General features: G+C 36.0%; 1 protein-coding gene across 1 annotated transcript in view; it reads left to right on the top strand.

The window, feature by feature from the left end:
* SBF2 (SET binding factor 2) overlaps positions 1-16,321 on the top strand; it is a 215,650-nt gene that overhangs the window by 188,635 nt on the left and 10,694 nt on the right. Inside the window, exons 32-37 of the mRNA XM_086471998.1 lie at positions 272-448; positions 3,406-3,507; positions 4,728-4,913; positions 11,181-11,307; positions 12,641-12,768; positions 15,362-15,595. Of these exons, the coding sequence (XP_086328124.1) occupies positions 272-448; positions 3,406-3,507; positions 4,728-4,913; positions 11,181-11,307; positions 12,641-12,768; positions 15,362-15,595 (954 nt within the window). The remainder of the gene's footprint in view (positions 1-271; positions 449-3,405; positions 3,508-4,727; positions 4,914-11,180; positions 11,308-12,640; positions 12,769-15,361; positions 15,596-16,321) is intronic.

Below are 16,321 nucleotides of genomic sequence, written 5' to 3'. Positions count from 1 at the left end.
ATGAAAGAGCAATTTCTGAAGAAAACTGAAAAAATTTGCTGTGTGGTACATTCTGCTGTTACAAGTAGTAGATGGGTACTTTATTATGGTATGTTTTGCAAGTGTTAAAAGGATTTTTATTATCCTGAGCAGGTGTTCAGCTAAACAGATTTTTGATTAGAAATTGAAATATTTAGCAATAAAGCAGGCAAGACTTTGAGATTTAACAAGACTGTCAGTGAAAAATATGCTTCCCTTTTAAATTACATCTGCTGTTGTCCTTCTTATACAGGGATTCAAACTTGATTTTGCTTTGAATTGTGAATTTGTTCCTGTTGAATTCAGTGACATCCGACAGACAAAGGCAAGCTTTAAAAAGCTGATGAGAGCTTGTGTTCCCAGCACTATTCCTACAGATTCTGAGGCAACGTTCCTTAAAGCACTTGGGGAGTCAGAGTGGTTCCCACAGGTAATTTATATCACAGGTACTTCTAATACTCTATATGCAGTTCTGCTTACATAAAGTAAATTTCAGGCTTTTCTGACAGAGAGCTATTGCGTTCCAACCAGCTGTTCTTCTTTGTTCATTATAATTATTTTGCATACTATCAATTCTGTCATTACATAAGCATTATTATTTTTGTTCAATCATAACATTCCCAAGTGTGGGGAGGCATTTTTTATGACATAATTTGTGGTTTATAACATGGAACACCTTCAGAAGTAGAGATGACTATTTTTTCTGCCTATACAAATTTTATGGTCTTGGTTTTAACTGCTTTCTCTTAGTTTATATATTTTAAAAATCAGTAAAAAGTACAGAACAATAAATGAGCCTTTTAATTTTAAACCAAATATTCTGATGTTCATATGTATTCCCATGCTGAGTTTCCATATGCAGAAGTATTAACAAAGATGCTAGCATCTGTTACCTGTTGTGGGATATGGGGGAGTGTTTACAGTGGAGAAGGGCTTGTGTGTGTGTTAATCTGTTCTCTCCGAATCTGTGCCTTTACTTTCCTGTCCTATATTCCCTTACGTAAAGATTAACCAAACAAAGGCAAAACTGGAAGTAACTTTGCAAGATTCAAATTAAAAAGGATGTGGGAAAGTGAGTTCTTTGTAAATCTAAAACCATTATATGAATATTTTTAACAGTTGCATGGTATGTTTGAAATACTCTGCTGAATATATGCTTTTCAAATGCAACTTATTGTAGAAAACATAATAGGCTTTTACACGGATTTCCTAAGGAGGAGTAACACATTCATTTCAGTAATTATGCAGCAGAAAATGTACTCCTGGCTGAAATGTGCTACAGTGCAAGGAGTGGTTTAACTCCTTCCATTGAGGTGTGATCACTCCTTAGAGAGCATAGGAGCTGGTCATTGCTGTGTCTGGATACCGTGTTCTTCAGGAAGGGGAAAAGTGGGAAGAGCATGAGCATGAAGACTTGACTCCCTCATCATGTGAACATTTTCAATCACAAAGTAGTTGAGCAAGTTGATAAGTGTAGATAAATGAATTGAATGTCACTTTGAAAAAAACATGTCCAAATAGCAGAACAGAGATTAAGGGGAGATTATAACATTGGAGTTACTCTCTTTTGGCATATTTGAGAGGAAGAATAATAGTGTATTACTCTTCGCTCAGGACTATATCATAATGTCACACACTAGCTGTGTGACACTTAACCCATGTTTCTGTCATTTAAACCGTGTCATATGTGAGTTATGTGATAAAGTTAATTTATGACTGATTTGACACATTTTCTGCTATTCCTGTGAAAGAACATAGAAAGAACATCTTGGAAGTGTGATTTTATTGTATTAAGCTTTCCTCTCCTGGGCAATAGAAGTTACACAGTATGTATTTTAGCACTGCATACGCTAAATATTTCTTTATAAGGATGTGAATACATAAGAAGAAATTTGAAGTGCTGCCCTATCTTCTGAATATGAATAATGAAAATAGTATTTGTGTTTCTTTATATTGAATCTGCGTAACCAGATTGCATATCATTTTATTCACTAAGGATGTCAAAAAAGAGCCTTTCTGTTCCACTGCCTAAGAAAGTATAGAGCAATAAACAAACTGCTTGGGTTTTATAAGTGGTGGACTTTTCAATCTTTCCCTATTAAAAACTGCAGGAAAATTAGTTTCTTTTTTTTTCTGAGTAATGGCTATATGAATGTCCAGAGGAGTTAAGTGTTTTCTATCACGATTTCCATGGTGATATTCATAGCATTGGGGTTTTTTTAAGAGGAGAAAAATCAGGCTGCCCTAAACAAGGGTGAATTTTCTAGGGTTTAACTGTTTGGTTGATCTTTTTTCCCTCATTTTGTCCAATTTAATTTTTTTCTCCCTAAGTCACTTTCCTGTGCCTTCTGTACTTTCTGAACTTATTTTTTCCTTGCATAAATGATCTTTGATGTCTCTTGCCTTCTTTTGTTTATTTGATTTCAAATACTTTTTCGTCTTTCCTACTGCTGCTATTGCTTGAATTGTATTCAGTGCTCTGCGAAGAGCAGTTTTATACCACTGTAAAACACGGAATTGCTTACATATTGTCGATTGTGTTGTTTACCAAGAATGCTGTCATAGTGTGTCAAAAAAGGTAGAAACATCATATAGATTTTTCGTTTTAGTAATAACCGTGTGAAGTCTCATAGTAAGATAAAATTGCTCAAATTCACGTAAATTTTTTAACCTGCTTATGCCTATCATGTTTGAATCAATCTCAAGTCAGTAACCCTTTCCAGAGAAAGTAATTAACCCACCTGCTCAATGAATTTTAGTATCTCTGCGTAATGAATATTAGAGTGCAAATAATTAATGTGTCCTCTTTCCATATGTTTTAGCCAGTCTGCCCAAGTATAAGAAACACTAAGCTATCTAAACTATTTCCAGATTTTTCTGTGTTTGTTTATAGGTTTGTTTGGGTGTTGTTGTTATTATTCACTAATTTCCAACTTCAGTGGGATTGAGTATTAGAAATAGTATCTTGTAAATAGCTTACATGAGTTCTTCCATCAAAATACTTAGTGACTTTATGGAACCTTAACATTTCACAGGAAATGATTTTACTGTTAAGCCCAGAATGGAATTTCTCTACAATAAATCTGTCAACTGTGTTGTTCCCATCCTCCTTTTTATGACAGCTGTTTTATTACAGTACTCATTGGGTTTAATATTTTAAGTTCCTATCTTCAAATCTTTGCTTAGTTTTGTTGTAGTTCAGATGAAAGCCCTGATACTGTTACACTTTATAGCTTTCTAATCTGTTGTATCAATGCATTTCTCTGTGCTATTTGTAGATTTCAGAATACATGTTTTAATATTAAATATTAAAATATTCTATTTACTGATAATATCTAGAAATTTATCTTATACTTGAGTGTGTTACTGATTCATAATACTTTATAGCTTCACAGGATAATGCAATTGAGTGTGATCATCTCTGAGCTCCTGGAAAATGGTTCTTCCGTTATGGTTTGTTTGGAAGATGGCTGGGATATTACTGCACAAGTAAGCTGCTATTAAAACCTTGAAATAGCTAACTGTTAAGAAAAACACCATGCAATACCTTTTTACACAAGTGACTGATAATTTGGTCTAACATTAATAAATTTGTGTCATGGCAGCAGAAAAGAAACTATAATGCATGAATCCTTGCATTCATTTGCAGTTTACACCATGAAAGAGTTCTTAAAATGGATTTGTTCCAGAGGTCCTGATGGACTTACAGTTCTGAGGCTTAGATATAAAATATGCATTCCTGCACCTGACTCTATGTAAGAATGAAAGCTGAAAGTTGCCACAACTGTTCATTTATCTTTGTAAACATAGTACAGTTTAAACACAGAAGGAAAGGAGAGGAATTCTTTCTCTTCCCATTGATTTTCCATAAATGAAGTTAGGAGACCACACACAGGGAGAAAACTATATTTGTGCCAAAGTGACTGTAACACTTGCTGCGAGGACAGATCACCACAACAGATAATTTTCTGATACAAACTATAAATGAATAAATGAAGACCCCCTGCCTCATTTAATGGATGCATTGGGTCCATGTAGTTGCTTCATAATTCAGAAGATAAACACAGGTATCTATAATTCTAGTAAATAAAAACTTCATGTGCAGCCAGCATCCTGGTACCAGCTAAACAAACCCGCCAAAGAATGTTAACATAATTACTGGAATCATTGTCAAACAATGAAGACGAGAGAAGGGGATGTACATAGCTGGAAGTGGAAGAAGTCTGCGTTTTAAAGTTTCCTTGAGGCTGTCTGCAAAAGCAGGCCGAAGTTGGCTGCTGAGCACGATAGCATGGCAACACTGCAGAAACGAAAGTCACCCTAAGGACCAATTCTTTTACACTTTCTTTGCTGAGGTAGCCCATACTGTTTTAAAAATGTTTATTATCCTTACTTTATTAATAAAAGTGGTTTTATTTCAAATGTGATTTTAATGTGGTAAGCATTATAATGACTTCTAAAGGCTATAGTTGTTCAGGTTTGACTTTTACAGATATCATAATGTCTCAATTTAATTGAAGCTTTTTCATGTGAGGTATTATTTGGTTAAAATGCTTAATATATGTAGTAAGTTATTTGTAATTGAGTTTGTATGAAGGCTTTTGTTTCCTTGCACTCTAGAGAGTTTATGGAATATTTATATTCATTGACTAAATTGTTCTCCTGACTTCTATCACTCTTGACACAATATATCCTGTCTTGTGATCTAGGTAGTATCTCTGGTGCAGTTACTCAGTGATCCCTTTTATAGGACACTTGAAGGCTTCCGAATGCTGGTGGAAAAAGAATGGCTCTCTTTTGGTCATAAGTTCAGTCAGCGTAGTAATCTGACTCTCAATTGTCAGGGTAGTGGATTTGCTCCTGTTTTCTTACAGTTCTTGGACTGTGTGCATCAGGTAAGTCAATCTCTGTCTAAATTTAATTTACAAGAAGAATTCATAAATAAGTGCATAGATGATACTATTTTAGATGTTAAAGATAATGGTTTGAGGAAGACTAGTAACCTCCTTCTCTAGGTTTTATTAAAGTGAATGGATTTCACCTCAAGAAGAGCTGGAATGATTGCATAGAGGAGACTGACCCATTCACACAAAGACTACAAGGGATGATTGGCATTACGGGTCTTTTAAGGTCATTTATGCAGAGATTTCAAATAGAAGTTTTTGAAGCTTAAGACTGGCTTTTGGGAGTCTGGAGTACCTTTACTCAGAAGAATAAATTGATTGTTAGTACATTGACTAGACAGGTTTTAATTCCTTGTTGTTTGATGATGAGCTTTGAAGAGACCTTGTACTCCATCAGTTCTGGAAACAATAAGCTATAAACCAGGGGGTCCTGAAATGTTCTTATTTTTATATATACTGCATGTTCAGAAGAAGATGAACACCAACAGTTATGCCATGTAGGAAGTAGTTAGGTTAAGAATATTACTCTCATTTCAGGTGTTCTGAACATGTTGAAGAAAATAAAAAATTTGTTTGTATCCCTATGTTGAACACCAACAGCCATCATTATTGCTGTCTTGCAAGTTAATAAATCATATACTTGGAATTTGGTTCAATTCCTACAGCATTCCTCATTAGAAAACATTACAAGTATTTGTCACCTGTTTCATCAATCTCTTTCCCAACGGCTGTGGTCTTCGGATTAGTTTTTATTTGAAATGGGAAGGTTTCTCTAAAGAGAATCAGTGCTGCATTTTTCATTCAAGCAAGTTAATCTGCCCAATTGTCACACTAACTATTCCTTACAATAGCTTAAGGTTATTGTTCATTTTCTGAAGCAGAAAAAACAAATTCTTGGTTGCAATGGCTGCAACAGGACAGAATAGCCGTGTCTTCCAATACTGAAACCCATCTGCTTGCTGATTTGTTCAGTTCTGTGTGTAAATCATTTGTGCGATTTTCTCTCTGCTGTCAGATGTCTTCTCCGAGATTTAATAAGCTGACTGAATAACACTGTCTGTTAGTAGAATGGAGTAAACCTACATTTGATTTCAAGCAGTAGTGTAGTGTTGAAGTGAATCCCTCCAGCATCTCCCCTTACTATTTGTTGATGCTGTTTTGGTGCATGTGTACTAGATTTTTCTTGGAAGAATTTAACCCAAAAGTTCTGCTTCAGGTATATGCTAAATGCTCACCAGCTCTTAAAAGAATTTGAACCGGTAAATCATCATTTAGCTTAAAACCATGGGGGTCATCATACAATGGGGTCATCAACTCAACTGGACTAAATCTAGCCCAAAGTAAGACAACAAATGTGTAGTATAGGTGCAGGGACCTCAGAACCAGCTGCTTCAGTCTGTTTCTCTACTCCTTTTGCTTTGAATTACTTGCTAATGTAGACATAGCCTACATCCTGTTTCTGACCCTGGAAACACTTTGCTCCAGTTTTACTGTAATATATCTTAGAAAGTTGACATAAACAAAAGCAAGGAAATTATCCACGCATAGCTCTACCGTATTTTTTTTTCTTGAGTCCAGAGAACACACAAACTTTGGAAACAAATAGTTTATTCAGAAGGAAGATAAAAAGTAAATTCAAGAATATTGGTTTATTGTCGTAAAACAGAATGTATGATGTTTTCTTCATGGCAAAATTCCTGGGTTTTCTTTAAGTTATGTTTAACACAATCTGCAGTTCTCAGAGCATGAAATAATGGATTATGATCATCCTGGCTTTAAAAGTTAGGATGAAATGTAAAGTGGGATAAATCCCTGCTGTTAACAGCTGTCAGGTATGATTTTGCCTCAAGCTCCAAGGTGCCTAAAATATTCCTACTATACATGTGAATGAAAGGAAATAGAAGAATGTTCCCTTTGTAATTCATCTCAGAGCAGCTTTGATGCATGTCACTAGGTATCTAACTCTTCTCTGTCTTTAAGAGGCATACAAGTCACAGATAAATTTTGCAGAAAGATCTGTATTTTCTGGTTTTTGGTCTTAAGCTGCATCCACATGCCCTAGCTACAGCTATATCAGCAGAAAGATTACCTCCTGCAGGCCATCTAGGGCTATTCATTGCTTCTCTGCTGGAGATACTGCCCTTCCAGTCTGTTAGCTAAGGGGTTCATGTGAACCTGCCTGCCTTTTCCAATCAAAGTGGTAGAAAAAATTGGGTAGAAAAAATCGTCTTATTTTGATGGGTGTAGGTTTAGAAGCCGATCAGCAGGTCAATCTGAAGGAGGCAGTAACTTCTCATGAGGAAAGATACGAGCTGTCTAGGGGTTATAATCTTTTCAGCCACTGTTATCATCAGCCAAGAAGGGGCATGGGAACACAGCTTTACTGCATAATCAGTATAATATAGATAATACAGACTTTTTTGTTATTAGAAAAAAAAATAAATCTTTAAAGTATTTGCAGTCCTGTTCAGAATGTAACTCTGAGTAAGTTTTCTACAAATTGACTTAGGAATATTAGTCTTCTAGCTCATGGGATCATACTATTGACGTACCAAATTGTAACAGTATGGTTGTGAACTCTAGGGAAATTACTTTTGGAGTCAAATTAATTGTTGAAGTTTCATAGGAATTTACTGTGAAAAATAAATTTACTTAATTTAAATTTACTAAGTACTTAATTTGTACTTGAACATTTCTGTTAAGTTTCAGTGGTTTCTGTGCATGTTGTTTGGCAACTACAGAATCCAATTAGATTGCAACTTGACCCTGACGTGTGATATATATTATGATCTGTTTTTAAAAATTGCCCGTTCACTGGAAATAAACATTTGGTCCTTCCAAAATATTTTTAATCATTATAGTTAATATATGTTAACATACTAGGTGCAGCAAGAAGGTCATCATAGAGCCAGTATGTGCATTAAATGTCATGGATTAAACTAAAGATACAAAGAAAACAAATGAAGCAGTGATTCCTAAATTAGAACTGCATCATCTTGTAAAAAGTCATTGTTTATGCCAATATCTCCAGGTGTCAGCTGAATTATTAATGCAAAGTCATTCTTTCACAATAGCAGCATCTGGCAGATACTCTCTCTGCTTCTAAGATGACTGAGTTTATGAAAGTGGTGTCCATGCTGGAAGCTTTTCTCATTTTTCTTCTGTATCTATTTGCTAATTGATTAAATATAATTAAAACAGAATTATTTTCTAGCACTGACTTTTAGGCTCAATAAGGAGCTCTATTACAGCACCCTGTGTAAGAGAAGGTGAGTGTGCTACTCCCATGGTAGATGTATTCAGTTATTCCAGTGTTTGCAGGATTACTAGCACAGGATACTTTTGAGTACTATATTTCTTATTAAACTAAGTAAATATTGATATATAATGGGATTACAAAACCAAAATGTATTGAAAAACTAAAGAAGGCTGATATAGTGTAAGATTATGAAATACATTTAGGAGATATTTACTTTAATCAGGAACATGGTGATTTGAAAAAGAAGTCTTAAAATACTGAATTTCTCTAATAATATTAGAAACACCTACTGGTTTACTTAGGTTTTAAATGTTCATAAGTTATGGAGATTGAGCATTTTAAAAGATGATACAATTGTAATTTTCAAAGATACCTTGTCCCTGTACACTTCTCTTTCTAGGTGGTGTTTGTTGAAATTGTGAATTATAGAACATTACTTCTAACTTACATGTAAATTTTGAGTATATCCCTTGAATTATGTGAAACGTCACCAAAAAGTTATCAGAGAGAAACCAGCTATATTTAACCTCGACCTAAGTCGTTACATTGCCTACAGTAATAAAATTATCTCTTTTATGTTTATTTTTAATTGCTTAAATAAATACAATTTTTTTCTCCTATGTTAACTTTCTAATTTATCACTTCTGATGTTGGAGCTTTTTTCCCTTATAGCTCAGTCATGTTTTAAATTTTGCAAACTGAACTGCAGCTAAACAAACCATCAATAACAGTAGTCACTACACATAGCTGTGGCATCTTTCCCAACTCCAAGCGTACTGAAGTCAGCCACAGCCATTAAAACAGACTATAACAATAACTACATTATTCATCTTTATCAAAGAAATGTTTTCTTACTTAAAAAGTAAATTATTATAACTTCTAGTTACTTGTAGTTCCAGAAATCTCAGAAATGGGATCACTCACAACACCTATATTCATGGCAGGATTTTAGTAGAAGCTTATTCTTGTAACTCTTCAAATGTATTAAAATAATTATTCGGCCATAAGTAAAAATGAGGACCCTGTATAAGTCATGTCAAGTAGCAGCATGTAGCCTTCCTTTCTTATAGTATGTTAAAGAACACTTCTCCTAAGAAGGAGAAAATGTGTACTAATGTACTAATGTGTATGTATGTATATGTGTCTAAATGCACACACATATGCAGACCTTTTTGGATTTCAGCTCCAAAGTAATTTTTGAACAGCGTTACTGTACTGGGATTACATTTTAATCTAAAATGACAGAAAAAATATTTTTTTTTAATAAAGAGAACTAAGAAGTTATCTATAAAGCTGATGTCTTGAATTTATTATAGAAAAAGTTTTACTTAGCTTTATTCTTACAAAACAGTGCAGGAATGCAGTCATTTGTATTAGGGGAGAAGTGGGAATAAAGTAAGTGTGGGTATATTGAACTGAGATATCTTAAAGTATCTTAGCATTTTAAATGCGTAGCCGCAAGCTAATATTGAGATATGATGACAGCAGATTCTCTGACTGAAATGCTGTGGATGTGTTTATAGGTCCTTTCAAGGGATTTCCCTGTCACTGTTGTATGTTTGGTAGAAAACCTTTCCTTGCTAAATGCATATTTTTTTCGTTATTTAGCTGGTTGGGGGTTTTTTTCAGCTGGCAATGTGAAAATCTAAACATATGGAGCTTCAAGTAGTCTAATACTAGTTTCCATAAGTACTTTAAAAAACCCTTTTCTTTCTTGAGGAACTGGTAAGTAGAGATTAGTGAGAAAAGATGGAATGGGAAAATAAGAGAGGTGGGAATGCAGAAGACAAGACACAGGAAGATTGCAGAGACAGAGGAATTTTACAAGTTTAATAGGAATCTAGGCAAAGCACAGTGGGATATATTTCAAATGTGAAGTTCAATGAGCAATTTCTTTTTTAATTCCAAACTGCACTTATTTCCATTGTAATTGGGAATTTTCAGTTAATTACCATGCTTAATTATGAAAATAAAGATCACAATTCGTTTACTCTTTGAAGAGTAAATTTTAAATTTGAAATTAACACATGAAATTTTTGTGAGCAATATCTGATCAAGATTTTTAGAATCTTGAATTTTATATGGATATCAAATATAAATATCATCAATAATTAATGCTAAAAATTTTGCCATTAATATTAAACTTCATGTTTAAAATCTTACACCAGGCTCTTTTTGACAATGTTCAAGAGGATGCAGTTGTGCAGAGCCAACTATCCCACAGGGCTGTACTCTGATACTTGTATTGTAGTCTTAAACATCTGCTCCTGACTCCTGTTGGAAACATTCACTGAATTAGTCAGATCTCAAGCTTAACTGAGGATAACAATTTAAGATATTACATATTTTATACTATTTCAAAGGAATAATAGCAAGACACCTCCTCAGTATGTTGGTGGGGGAGTTCGTACTGTAGAATCATAGAAGCATAGAACAGTTTGGGTTGGAAGAGACCTTCAAGATCATCAAGTCCAACCTTTGTCCTAGCTCTACCAAAACCACTAAACCATGTCCCTAAGTACAACATCTACCTGTCTCTTAAACCCCTCCAGGTATGGTGACTCCACCACCTCCCTGGGCAGCATGTTCCAATGCCTGACAACCCTTTGAGTAAATAAATTCTTCCTCATATCCAGCCCAAACCTCCCCTGGTGCAGCTTAAAGCCATTTCCCCTTGTTCTATTGCTTATTACTCAGGAGAAGAGACCAACCCCCTGTAGTTTGTTAGTGCATATTTTGAAAAGGAAGAAATATTTGTAGACTATCAAGAACTTCAGATATTAGCTCTTTCAGTAATCATAGATGGAACATCATTTGCAGCATTACCTCTCCACGTCTGCTACGTTGGATTCTGAGCAATATCAAGAATTCCACTGTAAAACCTTCCAATTAAAGTTTCACAGGGGAATTATTTTGCTGTCATATTTCACATTATTATTTCTTTCATATCTATTTGTATTTACCTCAATGTCCTCTTTTTTCCTTTTTTTTTTTATTAGATTCATAACCAATACCCAACAGAGTTTGAGTTCAATCAGTATTATCTGAAGTTTCTGGCTTTTCATCACATATCAAATAGATTTAAGACATTTCTTCTGGATTCAGACTACGAAAGACTAGAGCATGGTATGTATGATGCATATTTATTGCATACTGATTTTTCAGGTGTCAGAATTTTTCTCATCAATATTTGGTCTACAAAAATTTGCCTAGTTTGAGATGGTCCAGTAGTTGCTTGGTGATGATGTAACGAATTCCATTTCAGGAATATAGAGCAAAATGGAAGGTGTAGAATTTTCTGATTGGATGATTCCTGAGCCATGCCACCGATGGGACTAAGAGAAAGTGCAAGAAATTAGTGCCATGCTTCAGGGGTTTTTAGCAATTTATCCACATGGTTCCATTTCCCCTACTAAATACCTTATTTTAACAGAAACAAAGTCCTTGGGAATCCTTCAGAGAGTGCATGAGCTTTCAGGAAAAGAAAGCCTTTCCATATATTATCTCTCACTTCTTTCTCTTGTGTTCTCTTCAGTCTTAATCTTCTTCTATATTTCCATCTATTGTGTGCAACCTTACTGGTTCCAAGGCCTTATCTGCCCTCAGACATCTCTTAATAAGACTACAGAACCACAGTTGAGGCTGTTCTTGGAATTTGTTCACTAAACAAAACACTTTTGTGCTCTGAATTTCACTGCTTTGTGGGGCAGTTCTCATGACATATGGTCAATTTTAATGCTTTTCTTAAAAACGGAGGTAACTGTGGAACAGACTAAGCTTAAGCAACCATTTTATTTCAACAAAAAAGTTAATTTTCTTTATCTACTTTCATTTGAACAAAAGCAAGGAGAGTCTATGACATCCTGTGGTTCCTTCCAACCTGGATTTTTACATGGTTCTACAATTTGGGAGGGGTAGTTTGTTTATTTAGGGGTGGTTGGCTTTCAACTACCATTTAATGCAATATAAAATCCTGTTTCTGGTAGTCTTTGAATAAATTTTATGTCCTTCCAAAGTAATTTCAGATAGCACAAATCTGTAGCTAAGTTATTTACACTAGTCTGATTTGTTTTCCCTGAAATGAGTTAATAAATCATTTCAGGTGCAGCTGGTCCAGCAGATTGGAAGAAGGGCTGGTAACCTCGGGTAGTGGGGAGCAGAATCAGTTAGCAGGGCTTGGTGGTCTGCCGAGTCAGCATAGCTGCAGGCAGAAAGGTACATTCATAAGTACAGTAAAGTAGTTTAGTAAATTTCAGAACTTGTTTATAAATATAACACTACTGAATACTTGCGGTTACAAATCACAGCAGTTGTTTTATCAGACACAATCTCTTATTGCAGTGGCTTTTGATAGTAGATTTTACTATACATTTAGTCTGTGAAATTCTGTTTGGCCTTGCTTTAGTGTTTGTTATGTATTATCTTAACCCTATCTTTTTGCTGCTATTCTTTTCCCTAGGGACATTGTTTGAAGATAAAGGAGATAAACATGCCAAAAAAGGAATTTGTATTTGGGAATGTATTGAAAAGATGCACAAAAGGAGCCCTATTTTCTTCAATTACCTTTATGCTCCTGCTGAAGTAGAGGTATGATTTTAGAAAAAAAAAACAGGTGGTTTGTTATTCTGAGTGATTCCTTGAGTACGTTGAGCACAGATACAGGCTGGGCAATGAGTGGATTGAGACCAGTCCTGGGGAGAAGGACTTGGGAGTGCTGGTGGATGATAGGATGAACATGAGCCAAAAGCGTGTGCCTGCAGCCCAAAAAGCCAACCATATTCTGGGCTGCATCAGAAGACGTGGCCGGCGGGTTGAGGGAGGTGATTCTGCCCCTCCACTCTGCCCTTGTGAGACCCCACCTGGAACACTGCATCCGTCTCTGGAGCCCCCCCCACAAGATATGGAGCTGTTGGAGTGAGTCTAGAGGAGGGCTACCAAGATAGTCAGAGGGTTGGAACACCTTTCCTATGAGGAGAGAATGAGAGAGTTGGGCTTGTTCAGCCTGGAAAAGAGAAGACTCCAGGGAGACCTTATAGAGGCCTTCCAGTACCTGAAGGGGGCCTGCAAGAAGGCTGGGAAGGGACTTTTTTACAAGGGCCTGCAGTGATAGGATGAGGGGTAGTGGTTGGAAGCTGGGAGAGGGCAGGTTTAGACTAGATACAAGGAAGAAGTTCTTCACCCTGAGGATGGTGAGACACTGGAACAGGTTGCCTAAGGAAGTTGTGGATGCTCCATCCCTGGAAGTGTTCAAGACCAGGTTGGATAGATCCTTGAGCAACCTGGTCTAGTGGGAGCTGTCCCTGCCATGGCAGGGGGATTGGAACTAGGTGGTCTTTGAGATCCCTTCCAACCCAAACCATTCTATGATTCTATGATGTTAATTGTTCTCAACTGAATTAAACATTTGGCAGACAAAGTTGACCCACATTGATTGATTGGAGCAGTGTCTCATAGGCTTATATTCTCAGTCATCGTAGTTAAAGAAATGTCATTCAAAGGGCCAAATTCTGGAACATGTATTTATGCATCCTGCTGAGGTAAAAGGGGATCTATCTTTGATTTCATTTAATTGTATAAATGGAATAAAAATTATATTAAAGTTTGCACAGATTGTTTAAAAAAACATTTCGTAATGATCTGATTGAGTCATATTGTCTGTATCACTGCCTCGTATGGTAACATATATCCACTAGTTTGGACTGTGTCTTGAAAGATTATATGAAATTCATAATTCACTCACCATGATAGAGTTGTGCAAGAGCTGGAGAAGAAACAGTCAAGATGTCTCAGGAACTGCAAGAAAAGAGTGCTGTTCTTACTGTAGTTCTGGGGACAAGGCTAGTTTAAGGTGTTCATGCCATCCACTGCCCCACAGATTTTCATTCCTGTGCTACTTTCTCCTGCCTTGGCAGCCAGCTTCATACTGATAAATCATTTGTTTGCATGTCTATCCGCTGCTGGTGACCAGAAAAACAACAACGGGACGGTCTCCACTGTCTTGGAGGCCATGGCACCACTGATATTTTTGGTGGTTTTCTTTCTTCTTCAAGTTGTTTCACTACACTGTATCTTAGCTTACATAGCACCTTGCACTCAAATCTCCTATATGAACTGACCTCATTAAAAAAAAAAAAATCATTTTCTTTAATGCATTTTAAGTCTGCATCAGATCGTTGTTGCAGTCAACAGTGCAGCAGCCCCCTTCAACCCACACACATGTACCACATGCACACACAATTAGACTTGCCTGATAAATTGGAGGTGTGAGAGGGAAGAGGGAGAAAACAGGAGGGTGGCATTCAGTGGATAGAAAGTGCTTCAGCTGTTCTTTGTTTTAGGGAAATGTCTGTTTTCTCTGTAGAGCCATTACTGTGATGAATTTGGAGCTTGAGGTGCTGCTTGTTCACTGTTCTATCCATTTTGCTGTGAGCAGTAGCCTGATTAGTATGCAATCAGGAGTAGCTTTTGATATTTTGATAGTGTTTTCTTTCTTTTTTAGAAGAAATTGGTTTTCCTTGTATGAAATGGTGTCATAGTAGCAGAATTTAATCGTAATAGCAGAATTAGTCATTAGACTGAGCTCTTCAGACTTTAAAATTGGCCATTCGCCTAAGGCAGTAATTCCCTTCAAGTAAGGTGCATGCAAACTGAGAGTCTTACCTTGGTTTTTTAAAAGAAAAAAAAAAATAATACAAAATTATCTGTTTTAAACTTCTCTGAAAGAGCCACAGTGTCTGGCTGCCTACTTTATGTTACTGTGGGTTTTCCGGGTGGCATGTCCACCCATGTTATAGAGCTCCTTTCTCTGATAGTGGAGAGTCTTGGATTTTCTGCTGTGAAAAATTGGAAGGGTGATTGCTGTCAGCTGCCTTTTGTAGCTATAACATGAGGCACAAAGACTGTGAGGGAACAAACTACATATGCTGAATTAGAGTTCTTAGTAGGCACCTGGTTTAATAGAAAGATAAAAACGAGCAGTATATTCCCAAAGCCTAGTATTAGTTTTAGGTTTTGATCTGACGGAGCCGAGATCTTGCTGTGGAAATTATGAAAGTGCAGCACTACTCACCCAGTGCAAGATACTGTTCAATTTAGAGTAATCTAGAAGATGTATTGTATTGTAAGTCTGAAACTCAGAGACTTCCTTTCTGTCATTATAATAAAACTTTATTTCAAATAGGCACTGAAGCCAAATGTAAATATGTCCAGCCTCAGAAAGTGGGATTATTATGTAGAAGAGATTTTGGCTACAGGTCCTTCCTATGACTGGACCATGGTAACTGCGAAATGCGGTGTTGCAGAAGAAACTGACCAAACGGATGGTTCGCTCCCTCAGACTAAAAGGAAAATAGTATGGCCATGTTATGATGATGTTAAAAAAATACAACCTGATGCCATCAGCAGCCTTTTAAATGTAAGTACCTCTATTACACAGAACAGGAAGTTCTCTTGTGCTCATGAAATTCATATTTTTATTTAAGTTACTGCTTTTTACTGTTATTAAAAGGATCATGATAGACATCAATACCAATGTATAGTAAAACTGACTGGTTGATCTTGAGAAGTGATGGTTGGTCTGGGAATGTCAGACTTCCTGCAAACCTGATGTTGTTCTGAATGACGCTTTTCTGGGAGTACCTTTTAGTAGTAGTTAATAACTATGAAAAAGCCAGTGAGGGATTCATTTTTTCACTGTCTTTTTTAAATAATAAGGTGGGTAGTGTTGCCTTTTATTAGAAATACAGGAACTGTTATTTCAATTTGGGCAAATGTTGAATCTAGCTTTCATGTCCTCTCCCTACTCAGTTTAAAGTAGGTGTGTGGTAAAATGACAAAGACCCAGATTTCCAGACAGATGAGAAAATAGAATATGACACTTGTTGATTTTAACAAATGGGAGGCAGATACACAAAGATAAACTGAACAACTTTGCCTAAATTTCTCAATATATATATTCCATGATTGCTCTTAGTTTATTCATGCTTACTAGGACTTAACTGCTAAATCTAGATTCTTCAGAATTGAGGCTTTTTCTTGTTTGGGCTAATGTAGGCTGCTTAGGTTTTGTCCTTTCTTCATTAGAAGATTAAAAAGAATCCTGTTATCATGGTAATTGTTGTAGTTTAGAATGATTTAACAT

Source organism: Leptosomus discolor, chromosome 12 (genome assembly GCF_034619465.1).
Source record: "Leptosomus discolor isolate bLepDis1 chromosome 12, bLepDis1.hap2, whole genome shotgun sequence".
Classification (NCBI taxonomy): domain Eukaryota; kingdom Metazoa; phylum Chordata; class Aves; order Leptosomiformes; family Leptosomidae; genus Leptosomus; species Leptosomus discolor.
This window is presented reverse-complemented; position numbering and strand designations above follow the sequence as displayed.